We start from the raw sequence: 24,794 nt of genomic DNA, 5'->3' as shown, positions 1-24,794 counted from the left end.
GGAGACCTTATGTATCATATCCAACGTATGGGCAAATTCAAGGAGCCACAGGCAGTGTAAGGACACTCTGTAGTTTATCCACAAGCACCTGTTTTTACAATACTTAAGATATTTACCTGCCAGATAAAGTGGTTTACACTCACCCAGAGTAAGTGCTATAGCTAGTGAAACAGCAGTACTTCTACTACACTGACATCTAAAGCGCTAAACTTCTGGTATTTTGTGTGCAAATGTGTTTTTTTTCATGCTTTTGTTAGATAGTTATAGTAGAGAGATGGGAAATAACAACGTTCATGGTCAGACCACCAATACGTATTCATATTTATTCCTAAGGGCAAGGGATTCATGGGTATTGCTTTCACGTATTCAGAATCACTTTCCTTACAAATTATTTTCATAAAGATGTTTATTCATTTTCTTTTTTTCAATTTTTGCAGGTTTTATGCTGCAGAGATTGCTGTCGGTTTGTTTTTCTTGCACCGAAAGGGAATCATCTACAGGTGGGTGAGTCAGAGAGAAACCAGTTTTATGTAATGACGCACCGCATTCACCTCAAATTCATTCATTGCTGCATGGAGAACTCAACACTCACGGGGGGGGGGGGGGGGGTTATATTTTGCATCAGAGGAAAAGATTAAGGAAAAAAATATAACGTCTGTCTTCGTATTGAAAAGAGCAGAGTTGAGAGTCATTAAAGAAAGACAGCAGCAAAAAAAAAAAAGTGACGTAAAACAGAGGAAACTATTTTGAGACGGTGTAAGGGGAGGAGAACATGAGAGACAAGCTGAAGCTCAAGATACGGGGAATTGAAGGAAGACATGATAAAGAAGTTAAGACAAGGACCTGGACAGAGAGACTGATGGGTAAAGCACACAAAGGACAAGAGGATCAGGAGATAACAGACAAGACAGAAAGAAAATAAATGAAGAAAAGACCTCAGGAAGGAGGCAGACAGAAATGCTTTCACAGAGACTAAGGTCACCCTGTTCCTCTTCATTACTTCAGCTGAGGACTCGCATCCATTCTGCATGTGTTTGGCATCCTGACGCTACTTTGTGACAGATATTGCTGCCAGACGTGGGGAATGAGGAGGCGACGGAAATGAAGACTTGAGACATGAAACACAAGCACAGACAGACGAAAAAAGCACAAAGGGGAAAAAAAAAAATGATTTGAGGCCAAGAAATGATTGTTTGTTACCCGGCGTGTGGTGTGTGTGTGCTGCAGAAAGATAAACTGCTCAGAGAGGCGGCGGTGGTGCAGAGCAGCACTTTTTATGTTTGCTCCGACACACAACAAGAATCAAAGTGGTCACAAATCCAGATGCATGTAAACAAATGCTGGCTACCTGTCTCTGCTGCAGGGACCTGAAGCTCGACAACGTGATGCTGGACTCTGAGGGCCACATCAAGATCGCTGACTTTGGCATGTGTAAGGAGAACATGTATGAAGGCATGTCCACGCGCACTTTCTGCGGGACCCCGGACTACATCGCCCCAGAGGTGAGAATGAGAGGACAGCCCTGTTTCTTCATTTTAGGCTTTCTTGTCCAATATATTATGGATTTGAATTGTAGGTAACTGACCAGTCGCTAAGCCCCTCCCCCCCCCGAACAGATATTATCCAATCGTAGTGTAGTAACAACGCACCTCAGGTGTGTCAATCGTACTCTCCTGGTGTTGGAGCAAACGCCGCAATTAGCGAGGTCTATCAACATTACTTGAAGCGGCTAACCGGTCAACTTCTAGAAGTAAAGGAAGAATGAAGCGCTCGGCGGTTCCCTGGTGGACAGATGAGTGCGGTAAAGTAGTGAAAGAAAAGGGATAAAGCTCCCAGGACATTAAGAAGAGCTCATCATTTTCAGATTTTAATAAAACATAAGCAAACACAAGCAAAGGTTAGGAAAATGATATGTAAGAAAGCAAAGCTGGTAGACCTTTTGTAGTAAAATTGGTAGGTCGACACCTGTGGGAGATGTTTGAAAGATGATTAAGAGTGTGAGAGGAGTCAGAAAGGAAAGATTGGGGAGGAAGCAGCGGTGTCTGATGAAGAGAAGACAGAGATGATAGCGAAGTCACTTACTCAAATCCATAGTTCGGATAACTCGACTGAGGAGGCCGAGAGATGAAGAGTATGACCAAGGCAGCCCCTGGTACTCATAAGAGAAGAGACAATACTAACTAACTCCATTTACTTTGGAAGAAGAGAAGGAGGCAATAGTAAGATCAGGACTAATATCTCCAGGAAAGGATAAAAGCTTTTATGTAAAGTTAAAATAACCACGAGTTTTTATCATCTATGAAGCTGCTAAGATATTACAGTAAAGTATGGGAAGTGGGAAGAAACCAGGGAAAGACCCATCAAGTCCAGTGACAACAGCACTGACGTCACATATTGGAAAGAAAAATGGTACTCATCAATGCAGTATCATAAACCCATCCAAAAGGGGAAGGAATCATGTTATGAGAAAAATACAAGAGGAAGTTAATGTGGTTGAAATCTTTATTTTTTTCCACTTGATATTGAAGATGTTTTAATGAAATCTGTGCTGTTTTTAACCTGGAAAGTTGGTTGTTTTTTTTTCAAATATCTTTCCAGGCAACGTTTAACCAAGAAATAAACTTCCCAGGTTACAAACCCACAGCAGTATTTTGTGATCGATCAGAAAACAGGAGCGAGACATAAATATATATATCGTGGTTGGGTAAATTGCAACATTGCGAACTGGATAAATTAGCATTTCTGTCTCTGTTAAAGGCGAGTGCAGCTGTGACTTAGCTCTTTGCGTCTGCATGATTATTATAGTGTGACTGTGTCCGTGTGTGGACTGCGTGTGGGAGGGAGGTGTAGGATGGCAAATTGGATGGTAGGAGAAAGCGCCTTTGTTATGGCAGCTCAGAATAGTCGACTGCACGGTTGACTGGTTCCAGTTTAGGTGATAGAAATGCTACTTTACAGCGCTGCCGTTCACGGTCTCTCTTAATATATTCACTGTTGCTCTCTGGGGTTCTATGTGACGCTTGGCAGCAGAAACAAAGCTGATGGGGTAGTGTGTGCAAATATTTCATTATTCCAAGTTATTAATCTTTTCACTTTTTGTCTCTGTCAGATTATAGCATACCAGCCTTATGCAAAATCAGTGGACTGGTGGGCCTATGGAGTTCTTCTGTATGAGATGCTGGCAGGACAGGTAAATACATTTAGTGGTGTATGTCAATAAAGTAACAATTTCAATTTGAGCCATTTATCAAGCAAAAACACAACATTCACTAGTTCCATCACTTCAAATGAGACAATTTAACTGCATCTCTCTATTTTGTGTCACTGTGAATTAAATATGTTTGAGTTTTATCAGACAAAACAAGCAATTTAAAGACGTCGTCTTAGTTACACAAGTAATATACATAAACAGATTAATCAATACAAAAGGTAACACAAATGAACATTGGAAAACTGGTACGTAGTGAATCAATTCATGAATCAATCACTCCATAAAAGGAAAGCAACATTTTAGTAAAACTGTTCGTGTTTATCGTGACAGTGCCTGACACTTGCGTACAACCGGCTGTTGACAACCTGTATCTTTGTGATGAGAAACTACCAAAAAAGTTATCTTCCTGATTCACCAATGAAATATTGAGACGCTTACAGGAAGAGTAAATCCTAAGATTTCCAGTTTCCAGGCAACAGTTTAGAAGATGTTTTTTTCTGACAGAAGAGGAATCACACACAGAAACACTCACACAGATTAAGAATTACAACAGGATTTTGGGGACCAGGGCGGTGTGTTGTAATCACACATGAGCTGCAAGTGTAATACCTGAGAACTAGATATTGTTTTGACTTACGTTTTTGACTTTACTATACATATAGCAACATGAACAGCACGGGAACACTGACTGAAAACATCTATGAGTACAAGACGGCGATGTTACAAACACCTGTGACGCCTTCACGTGCTGATCTTGTCGCCTCAGTATCTTCACAGAACAACCCTCAAGCTGCGACACTGCGTTTGTTTTTCCTCCTCAGCCCCCGTTTGATGGAGAAGATGAGGATGAGCTCTTCCAGTCCATCATGGAGCACAACGTGTCCTACCCCAAGTCCATGTCTAAAGAAGCTGTGTCCATCTGCAAGGGAGTACGTGCTGTTTAAAAGGGACATGCAGTGTTTTAGAAAGTGTTTTACAGTCCAGGCAGCAACTGCTTTCCTTTAAATGCTGGTGTGGAATTAAAATCTGGAAGAGATTTGAAATGTACATCCAATAAGTAATAGCTTCAAGTAAAGTTATTGTTGCCTATAAGATAACTGTAGGGACTGTTTTTAAAGGCAAGATTTAAATGTCAACGACTGAAGAATCATTGTCATCATGCGCTAGGTTGTTGTTGTTGTTGTTGTCATCATTGCATTTAAAAGGTTGCTGTTTGACAGCTGACTTTCATGCTGCGATACAGTTGATTGAACTTGATTCTTACACCATTCATACCATCAGAAGGCAGCACATGCATCCATATATTGTTGCACTTGCTGAGTAACGATGTTTCAAACAAACAAAATATCTACAGTTCCCATTTTTTTCACCGTTGTTATTGATTTTACAGGTTGCTCTCTCAACACAGTCGGTAAAGTCGAGTCTATTATTAAGCAGACACCTGCTCGCCTCACACAGTACCCGGGCATCACTTTCTGCGACGTCAACACAGGGAAGCGGCATCATGGTTGTCTTTGTTATTTACCAACGAGGAAATGAGGTTTCAAAGTTTACACTGCAGAGAAGATTCAATTGAGATTCAGGCACAATCTGATCAAGTCTTTTAATAACTCACCCCGCCTTCAGTTATTATGATTGTACACCCTGTAGCTGCATGCCACCACCAGAAATATCAGTCAACATCTCAGAGCCGGTGACAAAGGAGATAATCCTCACCCTTATTATTTACTTCACATCTCATTTGCAAATTGATTGATGATCAAAATTAAAATCGGCTGCTGAATCAGGAATCGAGCTATGAAAAGGCCGTGTCATTTCCTGCCACCGTTTTGAAGCCGGATGAGTGAAAACAGTAGAGTGTCAGTCTGGCTCTTGTAATGGGAAAATATGTCATAGTCTCATGTGAAGGTTTAAAGAATGTAAGTCCTAAAAGAGCAGACACTAAACTGTAGTTTCAGTAGATGACTTTAATTAGTTTAGTATCCAGGTGTCTTGGTATCTGTTATCTTGTGCACTGTTTCTTTCTTCTTCGTAAGACAGAGACACAGAGAGGCCTTGACTAACAGAGATCCTCTGTTTGAAATACTTTTGACTTCCTTTGTGACGCATTATCTGAAGTTGTAAAGGCGTAAACCTTTGCATGCATATATGATGTGTGAGGGTAAAGAATGTCTATTCTGTCTCTGCAATGGTCATTTTAACAATGTCACAGTGGCTTCAAAGGAAGCATCTGCTGTGAGTTTTAAACGGTTTATTGTAAGGCAAACTGTGAACAAAGGGATTTGCAAACAGGAGATAAAGCATCTTCCTGACTGTCTTAAATGAAGTATACTAAGGCTTGAAGGATGACCTGCCTTTTATTGTGTTCTTTGTGTATTCTTATTAGCTAAGCAGATAACAGGAAGCTGTCTGAGCATAAATGTCCATGCATTGTGACTGTTCGGTAGACCACTCTTACAGATCACTGCAATGTGTCTGTGAGACTGTTCTCTTTGCTTGCAAGCAAATAAATTGACTTTACAAACCTTGATCGTTCATCAAAACTCTGTTTACTTTATATTGATAGAAAACCTTCACTTTCTTCGCCCGACTAGTCATAAGAAATATTCCACAACACTCTGGAGAATGTTGTTGGAGAAGAAGAGAAGATTAAAAAAAAAGAAAAATAAATTGGATTGCCAGCTTCAGAGATACTCACGTTCTCTACCTTTTCTTCTCCGAGCAGCTAACCGCCTCCGTCACACCTTCTAATCGCTCCTCTTCTGTTCGTCACCAGCTGATGACCAAGCACCCGTCAAAGCGTCTCGGCTGTGGCTCAGAGGGGGAGAGGGACATCAGGGAGCAGGCCTTCTTCAGACGCATCGACTGGGAGCGCCTGGCCAACAGAGAGATACAGCCGCCATTTAAACCCAAAGTGGTGAGTGACGCCACGAGTGTGTGTGAGACAGAGTCAGTCGTCCTCAATCCCGGTATAAATGGGATATAATGTTGATATGTGCTATGATATTATACATTTAGTAGAAAAATCAGTTGAGAAACTATTCATAGGTTACATATTCATACAGTAATGTCTGCTCTTGGCTAATCCAGCAAATGAAATTGATGCAAACATCTAATATTGCCATAAAGATTCCTGCTAATTTATACTTTTCTTATGTGATTAAAGCATCAAAACTTCCCTTTGATTGAAACAATCTTACATCTCTTCGGGGGCCAGTGCAAAAAGAAGGAATCATTACATCAAAGACGAAAACTATTTCGGTGCACATATGAGTTTGTGAAGTTGACATTTAGGCAACAGGATTATTGGACAGAAAGATCAAAAGAGCACCCGTCGTCGTTCATGTTAATTCATGTTAATTCATGGCATTTCTTCCTTGCTTTCAACTGGGTATGGTATCACTTTCATTAATTAAATCTGGTAACACATATCTGTAAGGGTGCTTTCATCCGCTGAGCGAGAATGTGATGAGAACTAAGGCAGGTCTCAAACATGATCATTTATTCAATAGATTGTTTTCATCAACCTTTAGCTCAAAAAGCATTTCTACCTCAGCCAAGAGGAAGATATGACATATAAGTTCAAAGAAAGACACAGAAAGAGATGATGGATGACGACAGAAGCTTAATTAACAGGTATAACACAATGACCGCAAAACATCCAGTGGTGCGTTTGAGTGTTTTTGAAGGTCTCGTCACGGAATCGACTTCATTTTTGCTCCATCTTGTCTCGCTCTGAGATAAAGAGGACTTTACTTCAACACCGGTCAAGACCACACCTGCGGGGATATCACTAAAGTGTCTTTACATTATCTCATTTATTTGTGAAAATCATTACTGTGATTGCTCATAGAACCTTACATTTACATTATTTTATCAAGACATTTTTCATGAGTACATGACTTGGTCTCGGTTTCTTGACTACAACATTGGCGTGATTTATTTCCCTCACGCTCCTGTTTAGTTTTCTTTGCAATTGCTGTGATGCTAAAAACGGCAAATCACCAGAAAAATGTCAATCTGTGTCGCATCTTGAATGCATCACTGTGGAAGAATTGAAACACTTCCTCAGTGACCCTTTAAGTGTGTATGCATGAATGGGTGTGTAACGTTCACCTTCATCTTCACCCAGTGTGATGGTTTTATGCACCCGTCAGAGCTCGAGGCCGATCCCAGCTGCAGACACCTGAGCCTCCTCCTGTCACCACACACAACACTCTGTTTTCAGATTGTTGACCCTCGCGTCCCCCCCCAGTCCCCTCGCTGCCCACAGCGCCCGAAGCAACACACGCGCTGCCACCGAGGATTATAAATAGCTCTCTGAGAGCAGAGTTCCCTTTGCTTCCACACAAAGGCCCACAATAAATGCAGGGTTACACAGCGGATGTATCTGTCTCCATTCACAGAGAGGGGGGAAAGGAAAACATTGCTATAAGTGGATCCATCCATTCAGGGGGGGCTTTGTGTGGCGTGTCACAGTTGTGCGCTCATACACAGCGTCATGGCCTGAAGGGACTAGCAAACAAAAGATCCATCTGAGGCTTTATGGCTTCTGTGATATTACAGAAGATGCCTAATATGCTGATCCGTCTCCGAAGAAAGTGTGCTGCAAACAGCAGGCGCTGAAATCCACTGGCAACCACAGATATTCTTTTGCTGCGCATTACTCAATCTAAAGGGTTTTGTCTCGCTCTCTTGTAATGGTGTCGTGACTGTGCTGAAACTGTGCGTGACACACGGCAATATGCATGTATATATATTCAGCCGGAGACACACGACAGCCTCGGGCGGACTGCACACTGATGACCTCCACTGTGGATGCTTAGGGTTTGCTCCTAATCTAATTATAACTTCTGCCTGGCTACACATCGGGCTTCGACATTTTCCAGCACCACCTTCCCTCCGGGACCGTTAGGAAGCTTTCTATTAAAAGACTCATGAGGAAATGTCTTTTAAATCACCAGTCCACAGTTCAGTTGCTGCCTTTTTGTAGTTCTTTGACGGTACATCCTTTCCACATCTGATATTCTATTTATCTTTTTCAGTGCGGCAAAGGAGCAGAAAACTTCGACAAGTTTTTCACACGTACACAGCCCGTGCTGACCCCTCCCGACCAGCTAGTCATCGCCAACATCGACCAGAGTGAGTTCGCAGGGTTCTCCTACATGAACCCTCAGTTCATCCATCCTTCCCTGCACAGCGTTGTATGAGCGGAGAAACACACGGACTGTCGCTGATTACAGGATCCTTCCAAACTCCGACAAACGATCCCTGCTGTCAAAAGACTCAGGCCATCCTCAACAGTGTTCTGTCTACTAGTTATCGATATCTGTGCACAGAGGTTAGGGGAGCAGTGTTAAAGAAAAAGGACATGGCACTGATATTTTTGCATCATTTTTCCCCCTAACTCATATTCTTCTTTATTCCGTATCTGTGTTTATCCAAACCTGCAGCCTTTTATTTTTCTTGTGTATGAATGTGTCTATCAGTTACTTTCTTTTCAGGTATTAAAGATGCAAGATCTTTTCCTTTCCCGTGTTCCCCATCGTACTACGCAACAAGCTGCAACGCACGACAAGAACGGAACGTGTTTTTTTCTGCTCTGTCCGGCTTTATCTACTTCTGAATCGCTACACGTGTATTTTATATTTATATACTAAAAAGAAAGAGGTAGTGTACTGTTACATGAGTGCCAAAGTAGAAGAAGAAGAAAAAAATTCTATTGCAGTTCTTGTAATGTTTCCCCCCCTCCCCCCCTCTGGCCTTCCCAACACACTCAAACCCCTGACCAGGGGCCGTTTCTATGTGTTGTTTTGTAGGACGTGGAGCTACAGTTAATCTAACTCAACACGGAGAAACAGAAGCACATTATGCTCACAGTTACAAGCTGTCGCAGCCTTTTCAACGCAGTGGAGTTCAGTTTATAGGGTCAGAAAACTGTGGATTAAATAGACAGTGTTTTTAAGTACAAACATGCTATTTCCATATGCACAAAGCAGATCTCTGTTGCATGCTTATGTTTCTGACTCTGTATGATCAGTAGACTCTAGGACGCAGTACACGTCTGGTATCACTGTAAAGTTTAGTATTACGATATAAACTATGTTAATATATAATTGTTGTATGTTTTTTGAATAGTCTTATTCTCAAGAGAAAGTTTCGATTTGTTTAAGGAAAACAAGTTTTGTTCCTGTTTTATGTTCCGCTTAACTCAACTTTTATGTCCAGAGAAACCCCTCTATTATTCTTTTTTTTTTTGTAAATATGTTTCAAAGAGATGTTGCAAAAAGAGAGGTTACTTGCAGATTTTATACAACAAACTGAATGTGCTTTTACTACCGTAGACAGTTTGAACCTTTCTATGTTTAGATTACCCCTAACAACAGTATATATATACATATATATATATATATAAAACGTTTGGCTGAATCTTTGGTAGCTTTGGTATCAGCAAACCTTGTATTTCCACTATTTATCCATTATTTTCTACTACTCAGTGTCATGGCGAATATGCAGCACCTACAGTGCGTGAAATGGTCGAATGCCCTCTTGCCTTGGTCGTCTTAGGGCCGACTCCTTCTGTAACAAATTCAAAACCCAGTAACGGTACAGTAGGAGGATTTTGGAGCCCTCGTGGCTGAATTATGTCTATTTTTTTCCTGCGTATATTGTGTGCATGCGCGAGGCGAGGCCTGATCCAAGCATGCAACAGCCCCCTGCATGGTATAGAGATCGTGGAGCATGGAGTTTCTCCAATGTTGTTGCACAGAATGAGACAAACCAATGGGCATCGTGCGCTTTTCTACTAATCGTCTCCCCTCATGTAGCCCGACATGTTTGGCTACAAAGCTGAATTCTAAACAAATATCTGTAAAATGCTTCTGTTGGCTTTTTTGTTTACTGGTGCCAATTTTGAGTATTTCTGTTTCCAGCCAGGTATGTCCTATTTTTACTTTTTTTTTTTTTTTTTGAGTGGCTACTACTTGAGGCACACGATGCTACAACAATGATGTTTCATAAAACTGCCAAATTTACTCTTAACCCCTTCATTAGTTACTTAACACGTCGGCTGATGGTGCAGCTGTCACATCTGGACCAAACGAGATTTTTAAAGTCAAGAGAAAACTGAATGTTTACATGTCTCACATTGAGAATCTTTATCCGAGGAGAGGAAGAGAAAAAAAACAAAAACAACAACTTTGGACCCATGACAGAGATGTTCACGTCAGGCCAGTCAGGGTACAGCACCACTACAGTTAGAGCCACAGGGATCTTTGTGTGTGTCTTCTCTCACTGCCCCTGCTTTTGTTAACCTGATTCTTCTTGTTCCTCTGTTCAGTGTGGTACGATGGATACTGTGTATAAATAAAGTATGAAAAATATCAATCATCTCTGTTTCATTTTGGAAGGGGGTCAGAGATCAATTTCCTGACAGCTTCAATTCTAACGTGTGCATTGTTTGCTGTATTATTGTTCTTTAAAGATCTTTAGATTTAAAGAGGTTTAAATTGGGCTACACTTCAATATTTAATGTGTATATTTAATGTGGTTATGTTTTGTTTTTTTGCCGTTTCATGTGTGGAAGAAAAGAAAATCCAGCAATTTAGTGTGTGAAATATTTTACATGTGCTTTTTAATACGGGCTTTGGCCCAGGAGGAAAGGATCGCACTGTCAAAAGCAACAGATTAGAATATAGACAAACACATTGGCCTACAGGTACTTCCTGTATTTTCTTTTCTCTGCACACTTGCTTAAACTTCCTGTCAGAGCTGAGTGGAGCTGTCCTTGGTCCTAAAACACTACAGGCATATCTTGCTCTCTCTCTCCCCCCCCCTCTCCCTCTCTCTCCCTCCCTCTGTATTTTCATTCAGCCAGTGGAGCAGCTCGCTCGCTCTCTCTCTCTCTGTTGGAGAGTGTTGCACTGACGCACCACTGCATCATCTTGCTCCTCAAAGATTGTCGCGGCTTCATTTGGCAGTTTTCTGAAGGGATATGCGATCAAATCGTCAAAGAGCCGCATCATTTTCTACCAAGTCGCTAACGACAGAGCAGACGGTCTTTCTCTGCAGGATTTAATCCACAACTTTCAGCACAACATTTGCTTCAAATGCAGGAAACACCACGCTGAGACAGATTAAAAACAGGTAAGAGCAAGTGTTTGCATGTTGCGGTCTCATTTTTTTTTTCACTTTCTCAAACTCCTCTAATACACTGGACTGAACGACGTGTTTCACATATTCACTGGTAAGTTTGATGGTTGTTGTGAGTTTTATTACGGTTGTTTCAAATCCCTGTCCTGTACTATTCCTGATATGTACTACTACAGCTAATATCTCGTTCAGTTGTGGTATTTTATTGGAATATTAGGCTGAAACTGTAGGATATCGGAGACTGCTGCAAGACATGGTGCAACGCATGGATGTCATGTTAGTCTCTACAGGGAGTATCATGCTAATATAGGATTGACTTTGATGTGTTGTCATGAAACCTATACTCAATATTTTCAATGACAATCCTCCTAAAGTAACTGTATAGCCGAATCATTTGCAAGAAGGTTGTAGAAGATCAAATGTCTGATGTTGGAAATGATATTTAAGCACCAAGGACAGTTAGATCATTGACATCTGATGCGAAGGAATAAAGTATTTCTGTTCTTTCGTATTCAACTTTTAACTTATTGAAAGGTCATTTTTAAAGGAATAGCTCATAACTAAGATCTGATAATGGGATCTGCATGTGGCAAGGCTCTGTAGTCGTGATTACTATTTTCACAGTCATGTGGCGGCTCATCTTCTCACCTGGAAGTCACACTGTGTTTGCACATTAATGATGACTTGATAAATCGTTTGATGGCTTTTTTAAAAGGAAAGTGCAGCTCTGCACACTTGTGAACACTACAAGGATTATATCAAATGAAATAATTTCCATTCTAAATGTATTTAGCGGGAATAATGCTGCTGAAGAGCATCCTGGTGGCCCAGAGGTTTGAGAGGTTTTCACCGAATCTCTCTGAGTTGAGTCTAGCCATGCTCTCAAGTGTCTCTTCAAAAAAAGGTTAAAATAATGAATAGTACCGCACATAGGGACTGACAATAAAGAGGGAAGTGAATATGAAAGCAAGAACAAGAGGCCTCTTCAAAGTAAGAGAGGTGACCTTGCATGTTGAACGATTTATGTGACTAATATCTGACCTCCAAAAGCAAATTCTCACTCTCCCTGACATATGAATGCTTTTATGAATGTCCAACCTTTTCGAGGGATTCTGCACTGATTCATGGCTGGAAAATGTCAAAACCTGGTCTTGGATTTCAGATAATGTGAGCGTTTGTATTCACAGCGGTAGGCCTGCAACACGTTTAATGTCCCTCAGTGTGGAGGTTCAAACAGGCTGATCGTTGACTCACACTTTGTTATTCTTTCGTGGCAAGTTGGACAGAGTTAGCAGTGGCATGGACTGAATTTGAATTTATTGTGACTATAAAAATGTAATGTTGGAGAGAAAGTGGACGAGTCAAAGATAAAAAATACTAAAAGTTTAAGTGGAAAGTTATTTATTAGGTTATTAAAGCTATTCGAATTTCTCTCCACAAATGTCTTTCCAAATGTTTTTATTTCACACAAAATAATTTTTTATGTTTTATTTCATAATGCCACTTTTCATCACAATCAGAGCCAGTTATGTGATTGTTTTTCCTGTTTGTCTTGATTGAGATTATGATTTGTCTATGAAATTGAAACAGTGAAATGAATATTGAAAAAAAACTTAGGAAAAAGATAAATGAAAACTGCTGCAATAAAATAAAACTAACCTGCAATAAACTCTATAGCAATCCAACAGTTCATAATAATGAAAAAAATATTTGATTATTTCAACATGTAATGGTTTTATTGCATCCATAATGTTGTCTGTATTGGTCTGTTCTTGTGTATTTATCTGTTTGATTACAAACACACACTGGGTCTCCACATCAAACTTCCTTTACGTTTCTACCTGTAATCCTTCTCTTCCTCCAGATTGCTTCTTGGGTTTTTCTTGGATTTTAACCACCACTGCTGGAAGTTTCCCCCCGCTGTCACCATGAGCGCGTGCAGCAGGAAGGCCCTGACGTTGCTGAGCAGCGTCTTTGCAATCAGCGGCCTGGGGCTGTTGGGAGTGGCGGTCAGCACCGACTACTGGTTGTACCTGGAGGAGGGCGTCATTATGCCTCTGAACCAGAGCATCGACATCAAGACCTCGCTGCACTCCGGCCTCTGGAGAGTCTGCTTCCTGACCGGTGAGTGACGAGTCTGGGGACGTGTGATTTATCTGTGCTTCTGTGATTGGACAGATAGTCGTGTGTTAAACAGTGTGGCGGCACAGATACATGTAATGCTGTAATGATCTTTACTCAAGGATTCATTTCAACTGTGCAGCGTCTAAATATGGCAGCAGCAGTGAGGTGATCCTGTCACACCAACACATCCTCACTGCATCAGCCAGCTTTAACATTCACACAGAATGACATTCACAACTACTTTGTGTGTGTGTGTGTGTGTGTGTGTGTGTGTGTGTGAGAGAGAGAGTAAGTGTGGAGTACAGGTGGCAGAGTGAGAGAGAAGTGCAACAGAGAGATAGAAAGTGTGTTTGTATTTCTTCCTTTTTTCAATCACACACTGTCAAACAAGGTGCATTCAGTGTAAAATTAGTCCTGTAACATTACACACACAAACACACACACACACACACACACACACCTACAAGTCTTCAGAGACAGATGTCATCTCATTGTGCCGCATAATTAGCTGGTGGATATCTCCAGCTAGTGTCTGTACGTGACGATGCTGAAGTGATTATAATAACTGTGTAGCTGTCTTTGCAGGACGTTATGTAACTCACATTTAAGAGAAAGAAAACAAAAAACGTTTTCAACAAATTTGAGGAAAACAGAGCATCAAGGTTTGAAGGAGAGAAATACAGGAAGTGTTAATGATGCAGGATGACCACTCTGGTGGTCTACGCTTCACCTCCTGGTTTCTTATAGATCTAAGGGATCTCCGATTAACAATGGCTAGAACCTGATCCACCACAAAGCCCCATTCACTATGTGATGAAATAGTGTGATACTACTACGGTTTCCTTTAATGCATAGTAAATATAACAGGTTTTTTTGTATTTTGTTGACATCTTGAATTTTGTCTCTAATGTAGAGTTTCTACTTCTTGTTCCTATCTGCTGTTGAATGATACATCTTCTGCCTCTTTGGACTTCTTGTCTGCCAGTTTTTGGCATTTCGGTTTTTTTTCTCTGACAACTCTCCTCGGGACTTTCACGTCTCCTCATCTTCGCCTAAATTTTGTCTCAAGGTTTTTGTGTCCTTCCTTTTCAGGTGAAGAGTCCGGTCGCTGCTTCACCGTGGCCTTCGTCATGCCCATGAACGTCCAGCTGACGTCAGAGTCCACAGTAAACGTGCTCAGTGAGTGACTTCAGGCGAAATAGCTCAAGGTGCCCCCTTGAGTTTGTTCACATGAATAGGCTGGGGGGGGGCTTTTCATGGCACAAACCTGTGTAATAAGATTGTGCTTGGAAATCACTTGAACGCAGCCAGACAGATGAGTCTGAGTCATCCGAACCCTCGTGTTGTTGCTCCTCTCTGGAATACTTATTACATTTTCACAGACAATTCACCTCACAAGTCCTTCAGGGCAGCTCAGTGTAAAACCTTTAGAGAAGGATAAATCCACTCCAGCAAGTCAGTGTAATAATGGATATTGTAAAAATCTGGCAAAAGAGCAGACGATAATTAAGTGTCTACATTTTATCTTTATTTCAAGATCGACTGCTCCTCCTTCCTCCCAACAGAACAGCCATTACTTTCATGTTGATACACTCTTTTTGTCCTCTCCTCAGAGATGATCCGCTCCGCCACTCCGTTCCCTCTGGTCAGCCTCTTCTTCATGTTCATCGGCTTCGTCCTCAACAACATCGGCCACGTCCGGCCCCACCGCTCCATCCTGCCGTTTGTATCCGGGATCTTCTTCATCCTCTCGGGTACACTCATCTTCTCTGTCCTCTCGTCATGTTTCTGTCCTCCTCCCCTTCTTGGTTTTATCCAACCCTGATGTTTTTTCTCCGTCTCTCAGGTCTGGCTCTGGTGGTGGGTCTGGTGCTGTACATCTCCAGCATAAATGATGAAATGCTGAACAGGACCAAGAGCAGTGAGGCCTTTTTCACCTACAAGTACGGCTGGTCCTTTGCATTCGCTGCCATCTCTTTCCTGCTCACTGAGGTGAGCGACTGAACAAACGGCTTGGACAGATGTTTGGCACTGATGTGATCGTGGCGCGTGAAATACAAATCGAACGCATGAATCAAATGCATGACATCGCTAAAGTCAGGACACCTTTTTGCACCATCGTCCAAAGATGTTAAAAGTCACGCAAAACATGCAGCATGAATTGTGACAGTCAAATCTTGAGTTATTTACACAGAAGTACACCTAAATATGACAAAGCATGACATTTTGTAGTGTAACTAAAAGGAAAACAAAAAAAGTGATTTAATGCACGAAGTTGCTTCTGATCATTTTTTCTCTGCATCCAAAAAATGTGCTCATGTCCTGGACTTTGTAGCTTCTGATACTAAAATTAAGTTTTCTCACAGGTTTAGGTGTGAATGAGCATTCCCATAAATAACCTTTATACTAGTGTCCATTTTATGAGGTATGCCTACAGTCCAATATAATCAATAGAACTGTTCCGTCATAAAATTATAAATATAGTATTATATCTCCCTTCACACTTAGTATCAAACACACTGAGTAGTAGAAAGAAGTGTTAACTTGTAGGCAGGCTTTGATACATGATAGATAACTGAAGATCAGTTGAAGAAAAACTATGAACTTCAGGCTGAAACGCTCACTGGAGCAGATAAGACAAAGGGGAGCACAAAGACCAAATACACCTTGAAAGAATGGGGATAATGAAAACGACAGACAGGTGACAGCAGGGTTAACGAGACACAGGTGAAAACAATCAGGACAATCACACAGACGGGAAACACACACAAAGGAAGTGAAGTATCTGAAACCAGAGGCAAAGTTGATTCTACCTAAATACTGACTGGAAACAAGGCAAACATAACCTTTAAGGAGATGGATGACAGAAGTGAGAGTGTTATATAGAATCATGAGGGTTTACTGCCCTCCAGTGGTCAGATACAAACTGCAACAACTTGTTACTTATTTAACACACGTAGTTTCAATGTCAGTACTAATAGAAATACTTACCACTTATTATTAAAGTGGTGTAAGGTATATAAATAACACTTTGGGTAATTACTTTTAAAATGACCAGACTGAAGCCATCACAAACAAATTAGCATTTTAACAACTGTTTTGTGCTATGGAGACTTGTTTGTATAGGAAATTAATTTATCTTATATGAAAGCACTTCTGAGCTCATTATCATTTTTTAAATATATTTGAAACCAGTTCACTTTCTTTTGCACGTGTCCTTTCTGCACACCGCAGAGCGCAGGCGTCATGTCCGTCTACCTGTTCATGAAGCGCTACTCAGCGGAGCAGATCTACCAGCGGAGCCACCCGAGTTTCTACCGCCCTCGCCTCAGCGACTGCTCCGACCACTCGGGCCAGTTCCTCCACCCGGAGGTCTGGTCGCGTGGGCGAAGTCCCTCCGACATCTCGAGCGAAGCCTCGCTCCAGATGAGCGCCGGCTACCCTGTTCTCCTCAAATGCCCCGGCTATGATCAGGTCTGCTCCTCGCCCTGCTGAGGGGGTCCGCAGAGGCCACCTCGAGATCACTACAGGGTCACTGGATCTATTAGGGCCACAGGGCCTCATGAGTTTTCATTCAAGGAGAAGACACAACTTAGATATTTAACTGTGAGTTTGCTGTTTTTTTTCCAGGGAGGAAAAAGATGTGTGCAGCTCTGACTGTGGTGTAAGGACTTTGGAAATATCTCCATCTGAGCCGCTTGTGGCTGTTTATAGGGTCTGATAGGCGTTTTGGGGAGTTTGTTATATTAGCACCTACAGTCTGCAAGGTTTTAGGAAGAAAAACAATACATGGTGATGGTGTTATTCAAAAAAAAGTTTAAATCTGGTGTATGTTAGATTACCTATTGAACTTCCTCTTGAAGAGGAAGAACAATGTTCTGTATTTTATCGGTGTGTTTTACCCTGCAGTGCCTCATCGCTGTTTTCTTTTTGTGGATATCTGTGCCTCCCTCATTTTGCAATAAATAAATGCTCCTTCTGCTTAAGAACATTCATGTCCTATGTCAGTATTCATGTGTCATGTCACACAGGAAAGGACACGCTCAATACGTCCTGTCAACAAGCATCCAGCCTGCTGAAGTGTTGTTGGGTTTGCTTGTTGCTTTGCATCTTAGTTATTGATGTCATCTTGACATAACAGTAAGACATGATGAAAATGTTAATTTCTCTTATTGGTTTTCTATAATACGTGCAGCTGTTGGACATTACAATATATATATATATATATTTAAATGAGAGGTGATGTAAAGATCTGTAAAATAAATGTCTTCACACAGTGATTCTACATTTATCCACTGGGAGGCAATGTCTGTCATTTTATCTTCAGCGGTCACAGTTTGTTTAAAGCTCCTCTGGCAAAACAAGAACAATTTAAACACTTTGTGAGATTCTCCACAGTATTTACTGTCAGGCAGAACAAATGTAAGTGTTCAAGTACTTTATGTCTTCAGTTGATCCAGTGAGTTGGTGGTCAAGATGGATTTTACATTTATAATCTCATTGTATAAATCCAAAGACAATGTCATTTTTTTGTATTAAACACAAACGTTACTCTGTGAATCTAGTGTTTTTGCAGGTATTAAGACACAAACACTGGCAGAACTATTTGTGGCACAGTCATTGAACCGTGATACTGAACCATAAGCACATTGTCTTCCTTACACTAAGTTTGTTATTCTAAAACACACATTTTTGCAAATAAATACACACGGGTATCTACATTAGACACATCATTCACAACTAAAAGCCTGCGTGTGTTGTTTGCTCAACACTGCCATTGAAATAGCACACTCGTCAATCGCCTGCACCCAGAATGCACCTGTGAAAAACCTGTAACCATTTAGATCACTTAATCAGAGCTTGAACAGGATTCAGGTTTGCTTGTGTGCACAACAGTTCAGGTCAATTCTGGAGAGAGAGTTAGAGAAAGTAATTGTGTCTGATACTCTTATAGTAACAGCATACTACAAAGCAAAATGACAAAGACTCACAGTAGCTCATCTGTGTGCAGTTATCCCGTGGAAAGAGCAATTTATTTGGTGTTTGTGTATGAAGTTGTGATGCCAAAATACCATTTTTAGTTTTTATATAGTTTTTAATTAGGTTAAAACAAAACTGTTTTGTGCTTAATTGAGAAAAACTGTAATTCTACGAGGCTTCCTTTACTCTAATCCTTCATGACTAAATGTATGTGGCTTGTATTCATAAATGTATATGTCTTCTAATGTTATCATAATTATTGACTATGACTTGTTTAAAAATTAAAATGAAGGAAAGAAACCAGTAGAAGGCGCTCTCTCCCCAGTCATTGTCCGTATCTTCTCTCCCAGTCTGTTTTCTCTCAGGGACTCAACATGTTGTCCTTTAACTCTCCTATTACAGCAATCTACCGTTTATTCTACCAGGCTGAATAAAACAGCCTGGTAGAATCCGTCTGCTTGACGGACGACGACATGTTATACATTCGGAGATGCTCGTCACCTCACGAGAAATATCTGTATAATTCATTAACGATAGCTCAAATTTTATGCAAATAAGTAGGTCAAGACAAGCATGAATAATAAATACACCATACATCTGCTGTCAGCTTTATGTATATTTTATATAGATACACGTAATGTACAACGTGACCGATAGCTTTTACAGAGAATATAAAAGTTTATGTAACTATAAGCCCACACAGGGCGGTAGAAGATAATATTCTGCCCTGACCACAAGGCTTTCATTTTATTTTACAATCACATAGAAAACTACTGGTGTTTATAGTCTTTGACATCATCATAATTGATAGTATCATCATCATCATCATCATCATCATCATCACGTCGCTATAATCATCACCATTAACATCAAACATCATTTTCACTATAATCTTTATCATCATCATAAATACAACCGTCTTTCTCACTCGTCATTCATGGCTTTTTAAACAGCATCGTCCCAGTTATCGACCAATATCATCCTCCTCATCATCATCATCATCATCATCACCATCATGTTTTTCTTATGATTATGTTTAAGGCTTTTTGTAAAGAAGACCCCAAACTTCAGCTGATGCAAAACTCTGCCGGTAGGCTCAAACATGTTACACAGAGTGTGCATACGACAACAAAGAGACCAGAAAAAACCTATACATTATATATACACACACACACACACACACACACACACACACACACACACACACACACACACACACACACACACACACACACACACACACACACACACATACATAACTTAAGCATACGTTGTTTAACATTTACAGGTAGTATTAAACCTTTTCACAAATGAAAATAAATACAAAAATTATAGTTGGTTATTATTTATATGCTTTTTTTTTTTTTTTTTAAAGAAAAACACAAAAGCAAGCAAGGATTCTTTAGGATTACGAACCAAATGCAAACAGGTTCACAACAATACATTGACCTTCACTGACATAGGCCATAGACGAGAGGAAAAACAAAGCTTAATTGGACTGGTACCCCGATGGGCCATTGCACAGCCATAGATAAAACCTACCCAGTAGACTTTTTAAAGTTGAAATCCTTAAGAACCTGAAATTCTGACTCTATTTCTGGTCAGCATTCAATCTGCAATATCCAATTTATGTACCCACATTCGGGAAATACCTCTCTAAATATGACTTTTTATTAATAATGGCAGGGTCCGCCATTCCGCTGCTGTATCCACATTAACTAAAGGTTCACAGGGAAAACATGCATGCATGTTTCCAGCATTACTGTGTTGAATTTTATCCTGTGGATATTAGCCATATATATTAGCCATACTGTTGAATTTTTTACAAAGGAGCAATGGAGCAAGAAGGAGCAGCCACAGTGAAGTTTAGCTGCAGACGAAAGGCAATCAGATTACAGTTACAATTATTGTCTTCTTCATTGTAACAATGCGAGTTGTTGGGCTGCACTGTAAACTGACACCTTAATTGCTCTTCTGTTGCAAAGTGGCTTCTAAAGGTTTATTGTAGTATTACAGCACACTTGCCATCTTTAAATCACGGTTGTGTCACCAAATCAACCGGTAATGACATCTTAAGGATCACAACTTAAAGTCCAATAAGGAAGTAACATCTCAAGCCTCGGCAAAAGCTCCTTTTCTATGCAACTAAAATAAAAAAGTATGCACATTTTCAAAATTCTCTGCTCCACACAAATGAGTGAAATCAGCCCAGCTGACTCAAGACTGCAACGCGTTGTTAGGAACCTAAATGTAAGCCAGCGCTGTTTTCTGAGGTTACTCTGTGCAGGGCTTCAGCCACGGCACCCGGAGAGAAGAATTCAGCACCAGAGTGAGATGACGACACGGTCCAGGTGAGCTTATGCTGCACTGATCTACTCACCAACTCCCAAATATGTCCATTTGTCTCCTCTTCCCACCCTCCATCCTCACATTCTACTCCCTGTCTGGCCGAACCAGACATCTGAACTCTGACTTTGAATTAGGACTTCTTCATAAAGCACAGTGGAGGGAGCGCTTGTATCACTTATGCACCCATAATGTAGATACTGTGTGCATTAATAGCATGCACACCACTGCATACACACGCACACACAAACATATTGGTCTATAATAACCCACATGCATGCATGTGCACCTGAAACATGGCAGTTGTGCTTTAGGGAGACGTAGAAACGTGTAATGACCATGAGAGGGAGAGGTAGGGGGTGCGTATGAGATGGAGGAGAAACAATCGGCCTGGTTGCTTGTTTGTGTGCTGCTCCATGAAAGAGTCCACAGATCTGTCCCCTCAGTGGTGTGTAATGTCTCCACGGCAAGTGCACATGACTTGTGGACAGTCCAGGAGAGAAACTGAGGTTTGTATTCGGGTTTAAAGTCTTTTGGGGGGGTTTGACAGCCTTTTCTGTGGCGAAGCAGCTGCCCTAGAGTGTGTAGTTTATGTGTTCATGAACGGAAGGAGAGAGAGATGGAGGAGCTGGAGGGTTGAGAAGACTCTCCCTCTTCACTTCTTGTTGGCGATGCGTCTCTTCCTGGTGGCCAGCATGTCGTAGAAGGGGTCTCTGCTAATGCTGGCCCTGGAGAGGAAGCCAATCAAAGCACAGTGATGAAATAAATAACAAGGCCACATGAGAGGAGGGTCTCCAGCATCTTTGATATGGAAATGTAGGCACATTTATACAAACCCCTGCCTTAACTAGATCAAAAAAAAAAAAGTTTGTGCAGTGACCTAGTTTGGTTTCCATGGTTTCTGAAGAGGAACCCTCCTTCTCCCAAGTTTTTTTCTTGGTATTTGGGTTTTTGCTGGAACCTCCTCCAGAACTCGTAGTAAAACAATCACCCACTTCCCCTCTCGCTATCCTGCAGGTTTAAAGGTCTGAAGGAGGGCGAACAAACGTGCTCAAGATTAGTGACTCTTCTGCGCTCTCTCTCGCTCCCCTCGTCTTCTTTAGAGCGATGGAAAGGCAGCGCACAATGACAGCGAGTGAATCAGGAAGCCATTCAGGCTCTACTGAGGAGCCCAGTTTCACGGCTGCTAAATCCCGTTAGCACATGCAACAAAGCAAGAAGAGGCTCAACCCCCCACTGCGGATATCTCCGATTCACTTTGCAACGCCACGCGCTGAAGAATGAATCCGTATGTGATGACTGTCCTGCTCTTTCATACTGCTCATTGTCATCTTTGCACAACCCAATTCCATGAAACAAAAGCTCCACTGTAGAGTGAGCAAATCCAAGCAAGGCTGCTGTGTGACTAATGCAAAATAACAGTTCCTCCATTTCTGTCCTTAACAATATGTAAAACCTGATATGAATACTTAAAGAAAATAAAAATACATTCTCTCTCTTTTACTAACATTTATTTATGAGCCCACTTACTCCACTGACCCAGTTGCTCCGCCATCATCTGGGTCTGTGTGTTTGTGACTCGAGAGAAGCAGATACAGCGTTGCCTCTGTGATCATCTCGACTTTAGACGAGGTGGGAAATCACCATTTCCATAAAGCTCCTTTTATCTCCCCAGACCCAGAGTCCTCTTGGACCCCTCTGGTGAAGCACAAGCTTGTTAGCCTCCGTGGCTGCCAGTACGTCAACCCAGTTTGGAGCTGCCTCTCCTGCATAGGTTTACTGGGTTTGCTGGCTCACCCCTGGGTTGCTCTAAGCAGTGACTAATCCCCCATCATTTCCCCAGCGAATACTCTTTGAGGGTATGGAGAGAGGGAGGGGAGCGATTGCACTATATTACAGTATACAAGTGTTCTGCTGAGCAAACTCTCTTAGACATTGCACCATCTTCTACGCAGGTGATTAGAGAGCAACATTTAGGTCACTGACAGGCAGCAAGGTTATTATTACTGAAAGTAAACAGTATGTTTGGTGTCTGACAGACAGAAACCACACGTTTGCTGTCTGTTTTACAATCTAAATCAAATATTGTAATGACATAATCAATATAGATATAGGTGTATCTAAAACTCACATCAGTATATTTCCCAGGTCTTTTCTACATCAGCATTTTTCTTATACTCCATGAGCCAGACTTTGTCCAAATCTACATTTTCCACAGGTTTATGTCTGTAGCTAATATATTTAATAACTTTCATTTAAGCTAGGATCTTTATTAAAGGAAAAAAATATAGTTTTTGCTTTTATACAGAGCATGAGATGAAAAGATTGATACCCTGCTGTCTGTACGGTAAATACCCGACAGCAGGTTAGCTTAGGTTAGCTTAGCATATAGACTGGAACTAAATCTGCACACCAGGTCAAAAGCTCTAAAGCTCACTTATTAACACACCATGGTAAATAAACCCTCTCAGCTAACTCTCTGCAAAATGTCAAACTTTTCTTGCTTTAAGTGTCCTTGCGAGGAGTCTTACTTGATAGATTTAATCCACTCCTCTTTCTCTTCTGGCGTGGGAGCCGATATCCTGTACACCACATGGTTTCCCTCAACAACACGCCCATCCGCCTCCGTCTTGCAGGCTTTAATCACCTGGCCCTTGTGATTGGGGTTATACAGCTCAAAACAGTTCTGGGGAGCGGAGAGAGAGAGCAGGGCATCAATGATGTGCTGCTACCTGACCAAGAAATGTACTTACAATGTACACATACAACAAACACGGTAACGGAGGAGATAAGATACTTGACGTATGATCTAAGGGTGAGATCTCTAATGAGGCAACACTCACAGGTTTCCTTGGCTCCTCCACCTCCCTGATGCTGAGATTCTCCAGCGGGATGATCCCACGAGGCTCCTTGTCCTGAAGGAGAAACATGAAGAGGGAGGAAAAACAACTGAGTAAATACTAAGAGAGATTGGTAGCAAAGCAAGATGCAAGCAAACAAACAAAATATATAAATCAGAAAAGTAGCAAAGAGGCAGGAGGAAGAGAGCGGTGTATTCAAGACTTGTATATAAAAAGAAGACGAGAAGGGAAGACACCGACAGAAAGAAAAAGGAAAGAGGAACGTAGAGGTGTGAGGTCGGGTAAAGAGGATAAATCCTCTGTGATATGTTTTGCTAGCGTGGAAATCAACCCCTCCTCCCGTCCTCACTGCTCTTTAACGGAGCAGATAATGTGTATGTGTGGAGGAGTCAGACCAGAGGACGGGACATAATGAGGGTGTCCTGAAGGATAATAACAGGCTAGAGAGAGAACAGTGCTGATGCAGCAGCTAGCAGGGACACAGAGGCAATGATAAAGATCTTCAACCGACGCACATTTAAACTTATTCATACAGAGAGCGACACGGACAGTCACACACACGCAGTGGACAAAAGCAGTCATAAAGAGAATTTGTTATGGCGTTAAATTCTGAATCTTTCACCGACCTGGATTTGATACCAGCCCGTATTAATGAAGCGTATTTTCATCTGTGGACACACACAGAAACCAGCAGATGTGCTTGCAAAGAGGCAGGTTGCTGAGCAAAACATCATCTTAGTGTGACACTCACTGTTGTGTATTCAAAGTAGTAGAGGCAGTTGTCAGTCAGGATGAACCACCTTCTCTTCCAGGTTTTCACTCGGCCCCCTGACAGGAAGAGGAAGAGGAGACAGGAAGTCACGCAAAGGCCAAAGTGACAGACTGGCTGTCTCCCATTGGGTCAAAGAGCGGGGATGTGACACTCATTAATGAAGCCGAACAAGATCCACTCCGTTTTCTTATTCTGCACAACTGTGTAAACATGAAATAATATTGTGTGGATATTTGCTGCTACCTCAGACCTTCAGGCTATGAATCAGGAAAAAAAGACCAAATGATGCATCTTAAATTGTTTCTACATGTTTGTGCATTAGTTCATTGCTGTAATTCAATTTCCTGTG

At 41.3% G+C, this 24,794-nt stretch overlaps 3 protein-coding genes across 7 annotated transcripts in view; 2 read left to right on the top strand and 1 right to left on the bottom strand.

The window, feature by feature from the left end:
- Nucleotides 1-10,597, top strand: part of prkcab (protein kinase C, alpha, b) — an 85,895-nt gene extending 75,298 nt beyond the window's left edge. For both annotated transcript variants that reach the window (XM_031872100.1, XM_031872099.1), the window contains 7 exons: nt 1-56; nt 438-500; nt 1,364-1,502; nt 3,110-3,190; nt 4,033-4,140; nt 5,988-6,128; nt 8,257-10,597. The exon at nt 1-56 is cut by the window's left edge and continues 9 nt beyond it. In XM_031872100.1, the coding sequence (XP_031727960.1) occupies nt 1-56; nt 438-500; nt 1,364-1,502; nt 3,110-3,190; nt 4,033-4,140; nt 5,988-6,128; nt 8,257-8,421 (753 nt within the window). In that variant the 3' untranslated portion in view covers nt 8,422-10,597. The remainder of the gene's footprint in view (nt 57-437; nt 501-1,363; nt 1,503-3,109; nt 3,191-4,032; nt 4,141-5,987; nt 6,129-8,256) is intronic.
- A 490-nt stretch (nt 10,598-11,087) lies between these two features.
- LOC116397022 (voltage-dependent calcium channel gamma-5 subunit-like) lies at nt 11,088-18,830 on the top strand. Its single transcript, XM_031872124.1, has 6 exons — nt 11,088-11,356; nt 13,227-13,486; nt 14,579-14,665; nt 15,100-15,240; nt 15,333-15,478; nt 16,721-18,830. Exons 2-6 carry the CDS (start codon nt 13,291-13,293, stop codon nt 16,979-16,981), a joined length of 831 nt encoding a protein of 276 aa, XP_031727984.1. The 5' UTR covers nt 11,088-11,356; nt 13,227-13,290; the 3' UTR covers nt 16,982-18,830.
- A 520-nt stretch (nt 18,831-19,350) lies between these two features.
- Nucleotides 19,351-24,794, bottom strand: part of cyth3b (cytohesin 3b) — a 29,503-nt gene continuing 24,059 nt past the window's right edge. Inside the window, exons 10-14 of one of the 4 annotated variants that reach the window (XM_031872119.1) lie at nt 24,425-24,501; nt 24,300-24,341; nt 23,656-23,727; nt 23,344-23,498; nt 19,351-21,540 (exon numbers count right to left, since the gene is read on the bottom strand). In XM_031872119.1, coding sequence (XP_031727979.1) covers nt 21,468-21,540; nt 23,344-23,498; nt 23,656-23,727; nt 24,300-24,341; nt 24,425-24,501 — 419 coding nt within the window. In that variant the 3' untranslated portion in view covers nt 19,351-21,467. The remainder of the gene's footprint in view (nt 21,541-23,343; nt 23,499-23,655; nt 23,728-24,299; nt 24,342-24,424; nt 24,502-24,794) is intronic. The other 3 variants (XM_031872121.1, XM_031872120.1, XM_031872122.1) reach the window with 3 other exon arrangements.

This window comes from Anarrhichthys ocellatus, unplaced genomic scaffold, assembly GCF_004355925.1.
Source record: "Anarrhichthys ocellatus isolate YVR2014 unplaced genomic scaffold, GSC_Weel_1.0 scaffold62, whole genome shotgun sequence".
Classification (NCBI taxonomy): domain Eukaryota; kingdom Metazoa; phylum Chordata; class Actinopteri; order Perciformes; family Anarhichadidae; genus Anarrhichthys; species Anarrhichthys ocellatus.
Note: the sequence above shows the minus strand (reverse complement) of the source record. Positions and strands in the feature narration are given on the sequence as shown.

Bases quoted from the DNA above. Each gene is read 5' to 3' on its own strand.
- LOC116397022 (XM_031872124.1), top strand. From the start codon at position 13,291: ATGAGCGCGTGCAGCAGGAAGGCCCTGACGTTGCTGAGCAGCGTCTTT. The intron at 13,487-14,578 runs GTGAGTGACGAG...CTTCCTTTTCAG, and splicing joins GAGAGTCTGCTTCCTGACCG to GTGAAGAGTCCGGTCGCTGC. The intron at 15,479-16,720 runs GTGAGCGACTGA...TGCACACCGCAG, and splicing joins TCTCTTTCCTGCTCACTGAG to AGCGCAGGCGTCATGTCCGT.